This window comes from Tenrec ecaudatus, chromosome 3 (genome assembly GCF_050624435.1).
Source record: "Tenrec ecaudatus isolate mTenEca1 chromosome 3, mTenEca1.hap1, whole genome shotgun sequence".
NCBI classification, from domain to species: Eukaryota; Metazoa; Chordata; class Mammalia; order Afrosoricida; family Tenrecidae; genus Tenrec; species Tenrec ecaudatus.
This window is the reverse complement of record NC_134532.1, coordinates 145,640,686-145,660,726: the sequence shown is the minus strand read 5'-3', so window position 1 is coordinate 145,660,726 and position 20,041 is coordinate 145,640,686. Positions and strand designations below refer to the sequence as shown.

At 43.1% G+C, this 20,041-nt stretch overlaps 1 protein-coding gene across 1 annotated transcript in view; it reads left to right on the top strand.

Annotated features, from left to right (window-relative positions):
- Nucleotides 1-20,041, top strand: part of ANXA3 (annexin A3) — a 65,065-nt gene that overhangs the window by 32,300 nt on the left and 12,724 nt on the right. The window contains exons 6-11 of the mRNA XM_075543549.1: nt 2,862-2,941; nt 7,293-7,349; nt 8,211-8,304; nt 9,935-10,030; nt 13,120-13,178; nt 16,321-16,443. Coding sequence (XP_075399664.1) covers nt 2,862-2,941; nt 7,293-7,349; nt 8,211-8,304; nt 9,935-10,030; nt 13,120-13,178; nt 16,321-16,443 — 509 coding nt within the window. The remainder of the gene's footprint in view (nt 1-2,861; nt 2,942-7,292; nt 7,350-8,210; nt 8,305-9,934; nt 10,031-13,119; nt 13,179-16,320; nt 16,444-20,041) is intronic.

The following is a 20,041-nucleotide window of genomic DNA, read 5'->3' as shown; positions in this document are numbered from 1 at the left end:
ATGGAAGTAATTCTTTTTTAAAGGTTTAGTTTCCTTGTCATTATGTCAAGAAAAGGACAGAGTGGGGAGGCTGCATGAGATGCCTATAAGGTCTCAGCTAGCTACTTCTAAAATTATAAAAAAAAGAAAAACACCTCTTCCTAAATTCTAACGAATGGGAACTACATTAATGGACTTCATGTTTTTAAATCAAAATAATTTTCTAACTAAAGGATAAATTTAACAATATAAATATCCTTAGATGTAATGATGCCTGCTAAAACTTATATGAATAAACAATATAGTGGATTTTGTTTATTTAACTACACTGGAAAATTACCAGTTTCCTTAAAAAAGGATGTATTTAAATCATGCTTGATGATAAACCTCAATACTATTATTATTATTATTATTATTATTATTATTATTATTATTATTATACAAGCTGTGTTATGTCACTTTCTACAGTGGTCTTTCATTGAATTACAAGGACTTGCATTCACGTGTCTAAATTAGAGAGTTCTTGAGAAGGATAGAGACAGCGTTCAGTGCCCCCTTATATCAGATATTCATTCTGGCCTCCAGCTGGATAGTGGCTCCAATAGAGCCATTTCCCCAGGGAGGGAGCAGAACAGAGACTTAAAATTGATGGACCCTAAACATCACAGCTACAGAAAAGGGACTACAACTAATCAGTAGAAACAAAGACAAAAAACAATTGTCATTGAGTTGATTTTAATTCATGGTGACCACAGTTTCAGAATAGCAATTCACTCCATAGAGCTTTTGTGTCTGTGACCTTTAGAAAGAGATTGCCAGGTCTTTCTACTTAAGTGCTCCTGGGTGGGTGCAAACCATCGATCTTTCAGTTGGTAGCTAAACACTTAGCTGTTAGTACCACCCAAGGACTCTGGACTCTGTTGCTTCAGACTCTAACAGCCCTCTCTACACAGAAGGAAGCATTGCCTGCCCTTGCTGCATCTTCACACTGCTGTCATCTTTGAGCCATTGCATCTGCCTCCTTGAGGATCTTCCTCTTTCAGTAACCCTCTACTTCACCAAACAGGATGTCCTTCTCCAGAGACTAGTCTCTCGATAAACATCTCCAAAGTGCTTGCGACACCATCTCACCATCCTTTCCTCTAGGGGCATTCTGGCTATACTTCTTTTAACAGAGTTTTATTTGTGCTTCTGGCGATCCATGACACATCGAATAATCTGCCACCACCTGCAGTCTTCTGTCACCAGTGTCTAGCTTTCCCATGCACAGAAAGCCATTGACAACACCGTGGCTTAGGTCAGGCACACCCTAATCCTCAAAGTGACATGGCTTTTAACACATTAAAGAGATCTTTGTAGCAGATTTTCCCAATGAAATATATCCTTCATTTTTAATTGCTATTTCTAGGGTTATTGATTACAGATCTAAGTAAAGTGAAATCATTGATGTGGTTTATTGGTCAATTTGTGAGGATTTTTGCTTCCTTTATATTAAGGTGAAATCCACACAGAAGGCCGCAGGCTTTGACCTTCACCAGTAAATGTGTTAAGTCCTCTTCATTTTTAATAAGCCAACAACAACTCTCTCAGTGCCATCGAGTAGATTCTGACTCATAGTAACCCTATAGAACAGGGTAGAACTGCCCTTGCTGTGCTTCTAAATTCCGTGCTGTAACTCTTTATGGGAGTAAAAAGTCTCTTATTTCTCCCTTGGAGAAGCTGGTGGTTTTGAACTGCTGGCATTGCCTTAGCAGTCCAATGTGTAGCCACTGGATCGCCAGGCTCCTTAGACTATAGCTAGTCGGTACTGAAACACGAGACCTTGCAATTGGCCATTGTTATGGGGAAAATAGGGTGTTTGAAGTCTCTCTTTTTAAAACTTAAAAATAATATAATCAAATATAATCTAAATCCCCCAAACCAAATCTATTACCATCGAGTCAATTCTAACTTATGTAGTTATTGGTAATAGAGTTAGGGTTATAAAACAGAAATACTGAAGGGCATTTTAAAAGTTGGTGGAAAAATTCCACCATCTTTTAATTACATTTTTCCCATGACTTGAATAAGATGGTTTCCTGTAAAAGTAAAAAAAAAAAAATAATAATCTGGAAATAGGCATGTTGTTGGTCCCTCAAAATTCCCAGGAGTCCAGGCCTGTTCCTCTTTACTCTTCTGCCACCCCTTAGCTAGAGCCTTCTTCTTCACAGTCCACGCTGGCTGCCCAAGCTGCAGGGATCTACTCACAAGCCGGGCAGCCATGCAGCATGTGAGGAGGCTTCAAAGTGTTTGTGGGGGGAAAGGACGTGGAAGGTCATAGCATTTTTCCATCAACCTTTGTAGCCCCCTTCTATTCAAAGCCCAACCTACTGCTATTGCCAACTCATTGCAACCCTAAATTTTTATAAGTGCCCATGGCCTCATCTTGAGGTGCCTAAGTTTTATTACCAACAATTTAGTCCAGGAGCTGTACCTAAGCGGAAAACATGGGTGGAGTTGCTAAGCTGTGTGTATTATGTCTGGCTAAAGATCCAGGTTTTATTACTTCGTAAGAGAGAATGGAAATTGGGAAGCAAGCTAACAGCTCTGTGACCTTAACTTTCCCAAGGTGCATCCGTTAGTGCTATTGTCGGTGAAATGGGCCATACCTTGATCCTAACTGGTGATTCTGTTCATACTTATCCACCATAACATACCCTAGAGCAATAATTCTAAGAAGATATCCAACTTACCCCCGGAGACCACCAGGGAGTTAGGTAGAAGAGCACAATTTATTTCATTAGGTACTTATTCATGGTCAAAGTTGGCATTTCATCTTTTCTCTGTTTATAGTAAGATTTCTCAGTTTTCCGAGGCTTGATTTTATCCTTATTTTGTTCCAGTGTATAGGAAGAGTCTTGGAGATGACATTAGCTCTGAAACATCTGGGGACTTCCGGAAAGCGCTGTTGACTTTGGCTGATGTAAGGTGTTATTTGATTTCTCAAACCCCTCAATAAGCTGAATGCTCAGTACTAATTTTAGGGCATTTACAAATAACCAAATGGAGGCAGTGAAATTGCAATTTTCCTTCTAGAATGATTTCTTCAGTCTGAATCTGCATTTTAACCAAGCGATATCATGTTTGGCTAAGATCATAAATGCACGTGCACATGTGTGGATGCATACGTGTACGCGTGGGCTTCAAAACATTTGTTGAATAATCGAAGGAAAAGAACATGGAGTTCTTCCACAAACTTTTTGAAGCCTCTTCGTGTGTGTGTGTGTGTGTGTGTGTGTGAAACCTAACCAAGAATAATCTTGTTTGGTCCAGTCTAGGATTAAAAACATCCTGGCTATAGTGCAGGGTACTGAAGAATGTTCTCATAAATCATCTGATATAAAATGGTTATTCTCTTTCATTAGATTTCTTTCCATTTTAAGACTGTGCATTTTTTCCTGGACCCTGAGAGACATGTATTTGTGTTAGAGTGTAAATTCAGTAGGGAGCATGATACAGAAAATTATCTTCAGAAGTAGCTGTCTAGGTCTCGGGATGCAGAAGTTGTTGCACCCTCATCCGCACCCCCTGGGAAGAGATGCTTGTGGGCGGAGGAGGCCACACCTTGCTGATTTATGAGTCAGGAGGGCCAGTTATGAAGGTGGGCAGGTCAAGGATGAGTGTATGAGAGGAAGTGATTGAAGCCGTGGCTCACCAGCTTCTGTCAGCGGATTCGCACAGTTCCTACAAGCTCAGCAATGGTCTCATCCTGAAGGTCCCACCACCGTTTGTCAACACTGAAGAATGAGGCCAGGGGAAACAAGTAGCCTAATTATGGTGCCAGTTTTCTTACAGTGTGAAAACCTCATCAGCCCACACAAGCAAACGTAGGCGGCCTTCCTGCTGACATACACTCCTGCACATAGGTGTTCATAGATGTGCATCTGTTGGCATATGCAGACGAGTGCTCAGACCCATCCACAGGGGGCAGCACAAAGTAGGGCGTTAGCCATAGCTCAGACAGAGCTAGCCTCTCACATCTAGCGTTGATACTTTTGGACATGCTAATTTAAGTTTTAAAGCCTTGGTTTTCACGTCTGTAAAATTAAAAGAGATACTAGTGCCAGCCTCTGAGGGCCTTGTGAAGATTGAGAGAGAGCGGCCATAGAGGGGCCGGCCCCATTACCAACTAAGTGGACAGCACCACCCTCCCCCTCAGAAGAATTCACTTCAGAGGACAGCACTGAAGCTACAGCTCAAGGAGAGGGACTTGTCTGATCAGAGCACACAGGAGCCAATGAGGGGGGAGGAAAAAATGAGTGGAGCACATCCTGGCCCACCAGGCCCTGAGGACAATGTTTCTGCTCAGAGAGCAATGCACAGAGACGACCAAAGGGCCGGCCCCATGATGGGACACAGTGTTCCTCATACTCCCGTAGCGCCGTTGGGGACAGCACTGGAGACACACAGTGGGGATTGTGCCCGTACTGAGCCCACTATGCTGAAGCCAGACACCTGGGGCTTGCAGCAGAGCAATGAAACCCCCAGGGAATGCCAGGTATAGATGGGGGGCCAGGGCATGGCACCCCATCAGACTTGACTGGAAAGCACTACTAAAGGACCACAAATAGGCATGGAACTATGTATAGGGGTTTTTTGTTGTTATTGTAGTTATTGTTTGTTTTTTTTTCTATTGTTGCTTCATTGTGCTCACTCTTGTGTTGGTGCATACTGTTGTCGCTGCATGTCTATCTGGAAGGGATAGGTGGGATAAACAAGCCAGAAGAGAGAACAACAGGATGACAGTTGCGGGGGACATGAGAGAGGGGGAGGCGGGGGAAAGGAAGTAGGTGTTAACAAACCCTGGGACAAGGGAACAACAAGTGATCCAAAATCAGTGGCAAGGAGAGTATAGGAGGTCTGACAGGGCTGAATTAAGGACAATGTAACCGAGAGGAATTCCTGAAACCCAAATGAAGATTGAATATGATAGTAGGACAAGGGGAAAGTACAAAGAAATAAAGGAAAGAACTAGGAGGCAAAGAGCATTTATAGAGATCTAAATACAGGCATAGACAGATGTAAATATATTTATATATGACGGGTAGATTTATGTGCATATATTTATAGGTTTAGTATTAAGGAAACAGATGGACAGTGGGCCGCTACTTAAGTACTCCATCAACACAAGAACACTTTGTTCTAATAATTCGGCAGTCTGAGATGCTCACCTTCCTAGCAGAATCGCTGAAGACAACAGGTACATAAGATAAGCAAATGTGGTGAAAAAAGCTGATGGTGCCTGGCTATCAAAAGATATAGCGTCTGGGGTCTTAAGACTTGAAGATAAACAGGTGGCCATCTAGCTGAGAAACAACAAAGCCCTATTGGAAGAAGTACACCAGCCTGTACCGACACAATCACTGAAGACAAAGCAGATGCATAAACAAATGTGGTGAAGAAAGCTGATGGTGCTTGACTATCAAAAGATATAGAGTCTTGGGTTTTAAAGGCTTGAAAATAAACAAGTGGCCATCTAAGAGAAACAACAAAGCCCATATGGAAGAAGTGCACCAGCCTGTGAGATCACAAGACTTCAAACGGATCAGGTATCAGGCATCAAAGACCAAAAATGTCATAGCATTGTGAATGATGGGGAGTGGAGAATCCAGGGCCCAACTGTGGGCAATTAGACATTCCCTTAAAGAAGGGTTGCAGCGAGGAGATGAACCAGTCAGGGTATAGTGTAGCAATGATGAAACATACAACTTTCCTCTAGTTCTTAAATGCTTCCCTGCACGCCCCCCACCCCCACTATCATGATCCCAATTTTACCTTACAAATCTGGCTGGACTGGAGGGTCTGTACACTGTACAGATAGGAACTGGAAACACAGGGAATCCAGGACAGATGAACCCCCTCAGGACCAGTGGTGAGAGTGGGAGTGTGGAGGCAAGGTGAGGGTGAAAGGGGGAACCAATTACAAGGATCTCCATATAACCTCCTCCCCGGGGGACGGGCAGCAGAGAAGTGGGTGAAGGGAGACGTCGGACGGTGTATGATATGACAACATAATAAAAATTTATAAATTATCAATGGTTTATGGGGGATGAGAAGCGAGAGGGAGGGGGAAAATGAGTGAATACCAGGGGCTCAAGTAGAAAGCAAATGTTTTGAGCATGATGACGGAAACAAATGGACAAAAGTGCTTGACACAATGGATGCATGTGTGGATTGTGATAAGAGTTGTACAAGCCCCCAATAAAATTATTTAATGAACAATTAATTAATTTTAAAAGAGAGAGGCTGTGGAAAGCCCTTCATCCATTATTGTGAAAGGCTGCAGTCCTTTCTGACTCCTGGTGACCTCCATCCAACAGAACTGAGCAAGACCCAGCCCGGCGCCATCCTCACTGTCATCCCTGTGCTGAGCCCATTGCAGCAGCCACTGTGTCAATCTGTCTCTTTGAGGATCTGCCTCTACTTCATTGAGCTCATAGTAAAGGACTAATACCTGATGTTGCTTATTATTATAATGAATACCAGTTTTTATCATGTTTGTTAAAGAAGCAGTATGCATGCGAAGGAGAACAATGCAAACTCTTAATACCAATAGACTGTAGCCCTGTGGTGTGAAATAGAGTTTTCCTATTTCGAATGTTCGTTTAAAAAATATTTTAGCTTAATGCTTAATTTGTTTACGATTCTCAAAATAATTCAGGAAACGCTGTTTCCTCCCCTCTCCTGCCTCCTGTCTTCTATAGTGTGCTGAAGCATTTGTGCACACACCCGCACACATGCACACCTGCAGTCACACACACACACACAAATGATAGGATTTCAAAAAGTTCATGGAACAATTCCATTATCTTTCCAGTCCACTGCTCCATGAACTCTCGAAGCCCCTCTGTATAATTTGAGAGCCTTCAACATTAGAGTTGGTGTGGACCTTGGAGTTTTCAGGGGAGGGAGCTGAAGTCCGGAGAATCATGTGATTTCCGATAAGTGTCATGGCCCAGGCAGGACTGGAGCGGAGAGTGAGTGCCTGCTTTTGTTGCCAATCGTCTTTTCTCTGTGCCACATGACTTTTGACAAGATAGATGGACGCAGTGGCCGTGACAATGGGCTCAAACATAGCACCAATTTTGGGGACGGGGCAGCGCCCACGTATGTTTTGTTCTGGTGTCACTTTTCTTCGGTGGAGGAGAAACCACTAGCGTGGCTACTGGCTGGAGCATTTCAGACAAGTGAAGCCAGGTGCCCTCATTGGTGAGTGCAGGTTCAAATCTTCTATCTTTAAAAGAGCCGCCTTTGTTTTTCTTTTTCATATCTAGGGCAGAAGAGATGACAGTCTGGAAGTAGATCAACATCTGGCTAAAAAGGATGCCCAGGTCAGGACAGAACAAAGGCAATGCCTCCTTTGATGTTTCTTCTTCTTCCTGGATTATATCCATAGGCGTACCCACTGAGAGCCCATCGCAATGCCGTCCACTCTGACTCAGAGCGACCCTAGAGCACAGAGTAGAACTGCTCCTTGGGGTGTCTCAGACTGATTCTGTACAGGAGGGGACAGACTCATCTATAGGTATAAAACCAAAAAGCCAAACCACTGTCATTGAGTCAATTCTGACTCAAAGTGACCCTCTATCAGGTTTCCAAGATTGCAAATTTGGAAGGGAATTGGCAGCCTCATCTTTATCCTAAGGAGTGGTTGTTGGGTTTGAACCACCAGCTTTTCGGTTATCAGCACAGTCCCTAACCCACACCATCACCAGGGTGCCTTCATCTATAGCTATAAACTCTCGCTGCCATCGAGGGGATTCTAACTCAGAGTGACCCTTTAGGACAGGGTAGAACTGTCTCTGAGGGCTTCTGAAACGGTAACTCTGTTGTGGGAGTAGAAAGCTTTGTCTTTCTCCTGATCCCTAGCTATGGGAGGTTAGTATTACAGCACCTAGTTTGGAAGGACACGGGTCTGTAACCGCAGGAGGACCTCCACCCTCCACATTCTGCCTTCTCTAATGGTGATCATCATTCTCCACCTGCTGCTGCCCAAACTCTCTAACTCCTTGGCTGAAAAAGTGAAAGACTAGGTAACACCTTCATCTCACTGGCATCTCTAAGGCAGTAAATTGCCCGCTATTTTCATTCCATCTCTTCCCAAAGAGAGTGGGGGACTGGCGAGGGTGGGGGAGAGGGAGGGGATAATTGTATCATATAAGTAATAATAGTTCCCTTCCTTTGTTGGAAAGATTCTCTATGATGCAGGTGAGAAGAGATGGGGCACAGATGAGGAGAAATTCATTGAGGTGCTGTGCTTACGGAGCTTTCCTCAACTGAAACAAAGTATGGGATCCATTCACTGTTGCACCACATCACAGTCTTTTTTGTTTGGGGGGGGGGTTGTTTGTTTGTTGTTGTTTTGCAAATGACTTTGAATTGAATATAGAAAGCGCTAGGAAATCAAGCTGAAAAATGGCCCAAGTCTGGTGCAATTTCGTGCATACAATTTTCAGGGAAGGAAACGGAGAGACTTGATGCTCGTCTTGCTTGTCCCTGGAAGTGGAGTAGATTGTCCAGTCCCAAGTGTCAGGGGAGGGCTGGTGACGGAGTGGGGAAAGAGAAGCCCTCTAGCATGAGGGCAGGAGGGCAGCATTCCCATGGGGAGAAAGGGTTTGACTCTACTGCTTTTACTCCATCTTTTCCCAAGTTGTCCACTTTCCAGTGGGAGCCCCCGCCCCACCAAAGCATTGCTGGTGAGTCTCTGTTAATGTATTAATACTGAGGAACAGCACTTTCTGATGCAGAGGGAAGTAAGTGGAGGTGAAGGAGAAAAAGCAGACCTCACAAAGCTCTCATGAGACCACGGTACAGGTGGAATTGCTAGGCACCCAACCCCTCCCTCACGCACCCACACCAACACTTCACCTCTCGGAGGCGTTCTAGAAACAACAGCCGCCAGAGCGTCATGTATTATGACTGCCTTTGGCTTGCTTCCAGGTGCTAGTCTAGAAATGAACCCCAGTGCGTGGTTAAATGTATGCCAACTCAGGGACAAGCAAGAAAACATAAGGACTGTACAGTAACCTTAATTCTGAGATTGCCCTTTAGTTTCACCATGAACATCTCAATGATTTTATCAAACACTGCTACTAGGATAGGATGTTGTCCTTGTCGTGGGCCACTGAGTCTATTTTGACCCATACGACTGCAGGGCAGGGAAGAACTGCCTCTTGGGGTTGCGAGGTGGGGATCTTTACCAGAGCAGCTCACCAGGACTTTTGTCCCCCCAAAAAGCAGTTTTCATGTTCAAACCACAGGTCAGCAGCTGAGTGTCACTCCAGCCAATAGGGATCCTTGTAGTAATTGCGAGTTATTGATATCCGTATCTGGAAAACACCAACCGCCCACCTTAGCTCTGTCTCCAAAATTACTCTCTTCAAAATTCATTCGCAGAAATTTCACTTGGTTTGCAAAATGACACCCGTATACTTGGTACCATGTAACAGTCTTTTTGCGGGGGAGCCAATATGGTCAAGAAATCAGATGCTTTCTGGTAGGTGTGACGTTTGCCTAGCACAACAATTAAGGTTTCTTTAGCGGGTAAAGCACTTTGATGAATGGCCACACTATGGAGTCCGGGTGTTACCATCACTTTTAAAAAGTCCTTATCACTAGATGAGTGATTTGACTTTGACTTTATAACTTTTGTAAAGCTATTTTAAATGTGAATAACCAGAGAGCTGGTCAGAAAAAAAATGAGTGTGGAAATTGGGTTTTATTGTGGTTGACTTCTTAAAAAGGAAGGAAAAACCCAAAAACTGTTTTCCTCAATTTTTGGTGGTTAAAGGGAGAAAGTTTTGAAGTTGTTACCCAACAACTTTGCCTGCTGCAAAATGAGTCTAAAAGTGGACTAGGCATAGCTTGGTGTAGTCATCTGGGATGCTTCAAGTTTGTTTGTGGTACTGCTTTTTAGCATTTGAGGAATATAGAAACATCAGCCAGAAGGACATTGAGGAAAGCATACGAGGAGAATTATCGGGGCATTTTGAAGACTTGCTGCTGACCATAGGTAAGCTCGTGATCACTTAGGAACTGAGTTATTTTGCACTTGTTCTGAATCAATGTCAAGGTAAGGTCCTTTCATATAAGATCCCTCGTCCTGTCCCTCCAAACCCCCATACAGTTCTTAGGACTGGGGGCATGCTTCACAAATATCATAAGCACATGGAGAGGTTAGCTTTGTCTTTGAAATGTGCCTTTGCCCTGTCTTCTTGTTTATGCTGTCATCTCCTTAAGAACCGAAAATATTTCATTTTGGCTGGCATTTTAATGGAGCCTGATTGAAAACCAAGACCTAAGCCAATTTAGTTATTTACTATCTTCAGTTATTTTTAGAAGATGTCAGTCACCTTCCAAAGTTAAGGCAGGTCAAAGCTGTAGAGCACCTCTGTTTTGAATAGGTTGGCGGGGGCGGGGGGGGGCCGGTCAGGTCAAAATGAAAGTGAGCACAGATTGAGCCCAGCCCCCACGTGAGCTCATCAGTTAACAGACAGCCAACATCGCACATAAATGAGGTCTCAGATGGTTATCCATTTAGGAACCTAGGCAGGACCTTTAAGAAAGGCTCATCCATCAGAATGAGACACTAGTTCAAGGACAGGATTCAGTGACCCTTCCAATCAGAATCAGGTAGCACCATGTTTTGTTAAATGCTATAGACAGGATTGTTCAGAATCCTAAGCCACTGCAAAGGGCCAGTGGAGATTGTTGGGGTTGCTGTTGGCTTCCCGACTGATGGCTTTCTGTACTGAGCAGGTGACACGATAATGGAGATTTGGCTTCCAACAGTAAGACTGGCAGCTCGAGCCCACCAGCAGACAAGGCCTGGCAGTGTGCTCATGTTCTAACTACAGCCTTGGAAGCTCTATGGAGCGGTTCTGTTCCGCCTTCTGGAATCGCCTTGAGCTGGAACGAACCAAATGACACAGAGTCACAGCAGGTAGTACCTGCACAATGTAGGGCCAGTCGAACACCTCGTCATTTCAACAATGAATGGTAATTGGGTAATTGGATTAGAAAATAAAATTCACTTTCTCCATGTATCAGCATATATGGAGAGCTATAAATGTAAATATCTGTATGTACATGGACATATTTATGGACATAGACACATATATGTCCCTCGTCTCTAGAGAGAGAAAAATAGTTGATGCCTAAGAGTCACCTCCTCTGGAGTGGAGTCTGATTAAGCTTTCACACCTTACCACTGCTGGAGGGGACCTTCCAATTTGGTTAATTCCAATGATATTTTCAAGTGAACTCTTTTGTGGAAAGTACTTTGTGCTAGACTCTATGTTAAATTATTTACAAAATCAACTCATTTAAACATCATCCTAAGCTTAGGGGCTCCCAACTCAAAGTCCACTCTCAGGAGTCAATTCTGACACGTAGCAACTTTGTACAGGGTTTCAGGAAGTGCAATTAACCTCATTTTTTTCTTGTGCAGCAGTTGGTGGGTTTGAGCCATTTACCTTGTGGTCAGTAGTGCAATGATTACCTGACTGCATGACCAGAACGCCTCACTAGATACTATTAGTATCCCCTTGTTAAAAAAAGAAAAAGGAAACAACATTTGCCATTGGCTCGGTTCCCGCTCAGAGAGATCCCCATGTCTGTCACAATAGAGCTGAGCTCCAGTGAGCTTTTCATGGCTGCCTTTATTCGGACACACATTACCAGGTCTCTGCTGAGGCGCCTCTGGGTGGACTAAAACCTTGGCGTTGCCAGCTGAGCGCATTAAGCATTTGGGTCATTCAGAGTCTCTCCCTCTCCTTGATCAACGCCTGCCATTGAGCAGATTTCGACCCAGATCGACCCTACACGTGATGTCCTTGGTAGAGCTGGTTAATGCGGCACAAGGAGGTTAAGCCATTTCCCAAAGGTTATTCAGCGAGTACACCATAGAGCTGGGGTTATAATGCAGAGAGTTGGGGTTCATAGTCTGTGATGTTAACCAATTACTGTGTGTGCTTCTGACCCCGGGTGACCTAAAGACATGTTGGGCTGTTAATCCAAGGCCAGCAGTTCGGAACCACTGGGATTTTCCATGGGAGAATGACAAGTCTTTCTATTTCTGCAAAGAGTCACAGTCTCAGAAACCCACTGGGCAGTTCTTCTCTGTCCTGTAAGGCCACACTGTGAGTCCAGATGGCCTCAATGCCAGTGCGTTTGACTGTGTGTGTGTGTGTGTGTGTGTGTGTGTGTGTGCGTGGTGTAGGCAGCTTGGGTTTCCAATACATTTCTTCTCTTACTCCTTTCAAATCACTCACCCAAACTAATAGCCTTTTAGCTTTCCGGAGGGGAGTCTACACAGGCACGCTGAGAAAGCCACTTACTCTTGTCCTGGTCTCCAACTTCATTGTTAACCCCACTCACTTTGGGCAATCCCTCCCTACAGATCAGGTTTGAGATTACAAAGGCTATCATGTTGCAATACCTGCTACTTTCTCACTTCATTTACAGGATAATTCATTTATTCACATATTTTCCAATTTTCTTTTTCATGTTCTGTTTTGGATGTACTTATTTCAATTTTAATAGAAAGAGTATAGTGTTATTATTATTTTGGGTGATTGACTTTGCATGAAGGCACTGGCTCTAATGTCTATCAACTGAACCTGGTCACTGAAGAAGAAATCTTGCCGATGGAAAAAATTGCTTTTAAATTGAACTCCAGAGTTCCTTCTTACTAATGAGTTATTTGGAGCACTGTTGCTGCAGTCTTTAGACTCGAATTATTCATCCGCAGCCCAAGATGTTTGAAAAGGGCTTACACCCCAGGGAGTTCTCAGTGCAGGCGTGGGTGTTGTGTGTCTGGGAGCTGCAGATGAGTCAGGCCCTGTGGGAGTTCCTTGGCAGGTACTTTTCCCTACAGCCGAAGATGATGCCTGTACTGAAGTTCCAGGCTAGTGTAACTATACATTTTCAAATTCAGGGGAAGCCTCCATTCTCTTATTCTAAATAAAAGACAAACGAGGGGAAAGGTAGAGCTCAGAGGATTTTTTAAAAACATATTGCTATAGAAGATTAATCCACTTTCTATTATAGCCCAATTTCTGTAAAATGAGAAATTGCACATTGCTTGACTTTTTATTACAGTTAGCTGTGCGAGGAACACACCTGCCTATTTTGCTGCAAGACTGCATCAAGCTTTGAAGGTGGGTCTGGATATACGAATTCTTGTTTCCCCAAGATTGATGAAATTTCATACTCTTTCCCACTATGCTGAGTTCTGTCTCTTAAGCTAATCACATGCCTACTAACTCTCACTCTTAGGTTGAAAATGAGATATATGAAGGGGATTCAAAAAGTTTGTGGGGGAACTTTTTCAATGCACATTTTGAAGCCACCTTGTATATACAGAGAGTTGGTCCCTGTGGAAGGCAGACTATATTTTCCCTCGGCTTTGCTGTAAGTGTAAGCAATAGAACTTGTATTAGAGAGCCAAGCCTCAAACCCGACTCTTTAGGTCCAGTGGCCTCTCAAGCTGTTTACTAAAGATAAACGAAGCTGAGTGAGTGACCCTTATATAACATAACCGTGTGTTTTCTTATCTGTCTTCAATGATGGATGGCTGGTGTGCTGTTTTCTCTTGCTATTTCATATCTTCAGACCTTACCATGGGGCCTGGCCATTAGAAGATGCTTACCTCAGTGTCCTTACTGGATGTGTTCTGTGGAGGTACCATAGATGTCTGCCAAGCGATGTCCATCACTGGCCTCCCCCACACTTCCACTCCTCATTATCCTCTCTGTGGGGGAAGGCAGTTAACATGACCCAGAGTGAGGAGGTCTGTTCCTTTGTATCCTGAGAGTTCACACTACCCCCTTGGGCTTTTGTGGTTCATCAGGGTGTTGTTGTTGTCTAGACAACACCTGAGTGTTTGTGCTTATGAGGAAGGGCTTCCTTGGACCGAAAGAACACTTGTTCTGTTATCAGCCCTGTTATCAGTTCTCTCTGGGAGATGGGGCAGAATTAATCATGCACAATTCAGAATCTACTCGATAGCAGTAAGGGCTTCAAAAAAATGTACTTAGTTAAGCAACTAGTTGGCTTATTGTCTGTTTCCATCCGCTGGAAGGTAAACTCCATGAGGGCAGAGATACCTTTGTCGTTCACTACCAAGGAGCCCAGGAAGTGCAGTGGATTCCACGTTAGGCTATGAACCACAGGTCAACAGTTTGAACCTGCCAGTTGCTTCCCATAAAGATTGAGTCTCAGAGCTGATACCAAGGGCTCAAGTAGAAAGAAAATGTTTTGAGAATTATGATGGCAACAAATGTGAACATGTGCTTGACACAATGGATGGATGTATGGATAGTGATAGGAGTTGTAAGAGCCCAAATAAAGTGATTTAAAAAGAAGAAGAAGAAGATTAAGTCTCAGAAATCCACAAGGGCAGCTCTACACTACCTTATAGGTTCACTATGAATCAAGATGGACTGAGTTTGGTGTTTAGATTTTTGGAGTTTACCACCGGATCCAATATGTGGATCAATGTCAATCAAATAGTTGATCTTCAAGGAGCACTTGTTGGATGAATGAATCAAGGAATCGTGCCAGCCAGAATCTTACATCTCTCCCTCTCCTTTGTCCGCTTCAACTATACATGGTCGTTATGGTGGTTAGGCTGTCCCTGCACCTTCCTCTCTATGCAACCCTCCATGCAGCTACACCGATCCTTCTCGTTGAGGTCCCTTTTCACCCACCCTCTCCTTGGCCAGGGATGATGTCCTTCTCCAGGCATCGGCCCCTGCTGATGTCACATAGATCTTGACTGGAAGCACAGAAGATTAGAAGGATGTTTCCCTGTGTTTTATTGACTACTCAAGTGGATTTGACTGTGTGGAGATATCATGAAATCTTGTCAACTTACTTTCATCAAGGTCTTGGCAGTCCATACATCTTTTACATCTGTATTGCCACTTTTTTGCCTCTTGTTTCTAAAAATTGCAATCCTGTCAGCATGATCTCAAAGTCTCTAGTCTCACCCCCTTGTCTTCATCCTCCTCTACCCTGCAATCTGTTCTTACTGCAGCCACGGGATCTTCTGAAACCACAAATCCCATTTTGTCTCAACATCCTCGTGTTTGAAAGATGACAACAGTTCTCTACACTTGGGAAAAAGTCAGAATCTAATTTCATGGTTTAAAAGCTCTGGCCCTTCCAGGCACATCTTTTGTGAGTCCTCTTCATTCCTATAGGTCTTGGGTGTAGCATGCTCTCATGCTGTAAGCCAGTGTTTCCCAAAGAGGGTGATCCTACCCCCTAGGGGGCTCTGGAATGATCCAGAAAGACTGCAAAAGCAGATGCCTACACTTTAACCTGGATTACGGGCTGTAGTATAAAGGTTTTTCATTGTCAGGGACAGGGTGCTGAGGGTTTTTTCCCCCTAAAAAGTGGGTGGCTGGCCAACAAGTTTGGGGACCTTGTGCTCTGAAACAGTGGCTCTCAACATTCCTAAAGCTGTGACCCTTTAATACAGCTAGTCATGTTATGGTGACACCCCCCCAACCATAAAATTATTTTCATTGCTACTTTATAACTGTAATTTTGCTACTGTTATGAATTGGATGACCCCCGTAAAAGGGTCATTTGACCCTCAAAGGGGTGTCGACCCACAGGTTGTGAACCACTGCTTTAAACCACACATACCCTTTCCTCTAATTGGAATATTCTCTCCTCTTTCTATACATCTCACCCCTGCTTCTCCAGGTCTTGCTTTACATATCCCTTTTCATGTAGGTCTTCCCTGAATCTCAATCTTTTTTATGCTCCCCTGATACAGGTTTCCATAAAAAACAATAACAAAATCTCCACTCCCGTCGAGTAGATTCTAACTCATAGGAACCCTTGTAGGAATTTGGGGGCCATGAATCATTGTGGGAGCAGATAGCCTCAACTTTCTCCCCCTGAGTCGCTGCCTACCTTGTGGTTAGCAGCCCAGTACTTAACCGACACCACCACCAGGGCGCGTCCCAGGTTCCAGAGCCCTCTATCTACCCCACATCAGAGTGTATTGCAGTGGTCTGCCTTCTTGCTTGTGTCCTTTACAAAACCAGATGCTTGACAAGTATCTCAATTCAGTCTTTCAATATAGGCCTCCAATATATCTCTTGGCATAGAGGAGGTACTTGATAAATGTGTCTTAAATAAATTGTGCGTTTTTATGCTAAAGAAATGATGGAGTGTCACCGTCATGAATACTGTGTTGCATTTGCTATTTTTGTGTAAATATAGATCTTTATGCTGTTTTGTGACAGTTGATATTACATTGTGAATATCTGCATTTCTTAACAGGGTGCTGTGACTGATAAATATACTCTGAACAGAATAGTGGTCTCCAGATCGGAAATTGACCTTTTGGACATTCGCGCGGAGTTCAAAAAGCTTTATGGCTATTCCCTGTGCTCAGCAATTAAAGTAAGAGTTCTCTGAAAAACAGCAAAACATGTGCCCATCCCTACCTGTCCTCTTCTGTTTCTTAAAACTCAGAGAAAGATGATTCTATTTCTCTCTTTCTGTTAATATGTAAGTGTGCTTTCTGAGTTTAAAGTGAAACCTAATGTTGTCTAGTGAATTCTGACTCATAGAGACCCCATAGAACAAAGTCGAGCTGCTCCCCAGGATTTCCTGGGCTGTAAATCTTTATGGATGTAGACCGTTCTCATTTTTCTTCCAGGGAGTAGCTGGTGGCTTAGCAGCCTGATGCTCAACCCACGGTGCCACTGGAGCTCCTTGAGTCTAAAATAGTAACAACAAAATACTCCTTAACCAGTGTGACCTTTTTTTAGCTTTCAGATTCCAGACACAAAATAGATACTTGGCATTTTTAAACATTGTTGTTGTTGGGTTTACTGACCATTAGATTTTCTTCTGTTATGAGCTATATAAGTAAGTTTCTCAACTGTTTATTTTACATAGAGCCCCCACCCCCATGGTGCTTTTTTATAATGTAAAGAAAGATGCACTTAAAAAGAGATTTTTAATTTTCTGTCTGAAATATTTCTTAGTTTAGTTTTTCTTAATTTCCTCTGTTACATAAAAGAGAAAATGGCTCTGAAATTTGAAATTCTTTTTAGTTCTTGTGTTAGGCCGGTTGACTGGAGAAATAAATTCAGTAATATTCACAAATGTGTAAGAAAGAGCTTTATATTGAGACATAGTTGTGTATCAGGAAAACATCCCAGCCCAGTTCAACTCAAGTCCGTAAGTCCCATGCTAGTCCATAAGTCCCTCTTCAGACTCATGCAGCTCCCTGCAAGGATGCCAAATGCAGGGACATCACTGGCCAGTGGGTGCAAAGTCCCATGGATCCCGTGGCGGTGGCTCTGGCAGCATTCTGCGTCCGCCAACAGGACAGTGAAGGCAGAGAGAAAAGGGGAGGTTCCCAGGACCCTCGTTATGAGAAGGCCAAGCCTACGAGAAGGCTGTGACCTAATTGACAGGTTAAATGTCACCCCTACACTTTTCAACATTTTCAAGTTGACATGAAATTATGTAACTACCACAGTTCCATCATAAGGCGCCTTCTCGCTCTTCTTAGCAGCTGCGTTTCCTTCCTTATTTGAATATTTGTACCTAGCACGTTACCAGATTGTTTGCAGTTTGTCAGTACACACAGACGATGTCATGGGAGCAGGGTAGCTGAGGGATAAATGTTCAAAAGTGGAGTTGCTGAGACAGATGGAAATACATTTTTCGTTTTGAGAAATAGTACCAAGTCCTCCTTCCTTTCAGCTAGCAAAGTGTGTCATCTACCTATAGCAGGTCAATAAGCGTTCCTCTGAGCCTAATGCTCCATTCTTCTTCCTCTACGGGACCTTCTCTGATGACCTGCTCAGCACCCAGTGTGAACAAGTGTGGGAGAGGACACAGCCCCAGGCAAACCTGTCCTGGTTCCAAACCATGGAGGTTTGTCTACACAACTGCCTCTTGATCCATGTACAGACTCCGCGTGAGCTCAATGTAGGGTTCTGCAATTCCCCTTCTTCTCAAGCCTATCTGTAGTTGGGACGGTCCACACAGTCAAAGGCCTTGGCATAGTGAAGTAAACTCCTTTCTGGTGTTCTTGGCTTGAGCCAATATCCATCTGACATCAGCAATGATAGCCCTTGTTTTAGTTCCTCTTATGAATCCAGCCTGATTCTCTGGCAGTTCTTTGTCAATGTACTGCTGCAACTGTTGCTAGACAATCTAGAGCTCAATTTTACTTGCATGTGATATTAATGGTATTATTTTATTATTTGAGCATTCTCTTGGTTCAACTTTCTTAGGAGTAGGTACAAATGTTTATCTCTTCCAGCCAGTTGACCAAGTAACTGTCTTCCGAATTTCTTTGCATAGGTGAGTGAGTGCTTCTAGTGCTTCATCAGCTTGTTGAAATATTTCAGTTGATATCTAATAAATTTCTGGAGCCTTGTTTTGGCTAATGCTTTCACTGCAGCTTGAGTTTCTTCCCTCGGTACCATTGGCTCTTGCTTATATACCATCTCTTAAAATGGTTGAATGCCAACTGGTTCTTTTAGATACAGTGACTCTGTGTATTCTTTCCATCGTCCTTTGATGTTCCTGTATCATTCAACAGTATGCCCGTAAAACCTTTCCATGCTGCAACTCCAGGCTGGCTAGTTTTTCTGGAGTTCCTTCTGTTTTAAATATGCTTGTGTATTTCCCATCAATTGCTCACATGCAAACTGATGAAAATTAAATCAAGGCCACAGCAGACAAAATATGACCTTGAGTATATTCCAACTGAATTTCTGCTATCTGAAGAACAGACTTGATGCATTGAACACTAGTGACAGAAGACTGATGATCTGTAGGGTGGCATCAGAACCCATGCATGAAGCAAGCAAAAGGTCATTAAAAGGATAAGGAAGAAAGTCGACATCAAAGCGTGTGTCTGAAGAGACTCTGACACGTGCTCTTAATCATAGAGCAGTTAAGGCAAATGGAAGAACTGATGATGTCAAATAGCTGAATAGACAGTTCCAGAGTGCATCTTGAATAGACAATTAAATTAAAACGAAATGTGCAAGGATATAGAGTTAGGAACCCAACGAGGAAGAACATTTACCCATAGGATCCCTTAATATTGCAACTTGAGGCTTGAATTTCTTTTTCCTTAGTTCCTTCAGCTTGAGGTCTTGCTAACCATACGCTTCCCTTCTGGCGTTTGAGCTCCGGCTCTTTGCACATTTATTCCGATGCTTTCTTTGCCTTCTCAGCTGCCCTGTCAACTGCGGTATTCAGCTTCCTTAATTCAATGTTTCTTCTGTTTGCTTTGGTTTCTCTGTGAGTAAGTTTGAGAGTCTCTTCCAACATCTGCTTTGATCTTTCTTGTCTTTTAGTGACTTATGCTTTCTTATGTGCGATGTTCTTGATGTCATCCCATACTCACCAAGTCTTCTCTCATTAGTATCCCATTCACCAAATCTTTCCTTGAGATGTTCTCAAAATTAAGGTAGGATATGCTCAAGGTCATATTTTGGCTCTCAAGGACTTGTTTTAATTTTCCTCAGTGTCAACCTTACTTACATAGGAGCAATTGGTGGTCTGTTCCACAGTCAGCCCCTGGCCTGGTTTTAGCTGCTTATACTGAGCTTCTCCATTGTCTCTTCTTACAGATTTAGTGAATTTGATTCTTGTGTAGTCCATCTAGAAAATTCCTTATTTTTGTTGTTGAGAAAAGATATCTGCAATGAAGAAGTTGTCAGTCTTGCAAAATTCTATCTTGCTATCTCCAGCCAAGGCTATATTTTTCCACTACTGCCCTTTCCTCTTGGCTTCAAATTTTCACATTCCAGTTGCCAATAATTATCAATACATCTAGATCACATGTTAGATCAATTTCAAAAGGAAGAAGCTATTAGAAATCTTCAGTTTCTTCATTATTGACTTTACTGTTTGATGTGTAAATGTGAATTATAGTTGTATTAACTGGACTTATTTGTTTGTATATAGATGTAATCCTATCACAGGCAGCATTGGACCTTCAGTACATGTCTTGAAATGTTCC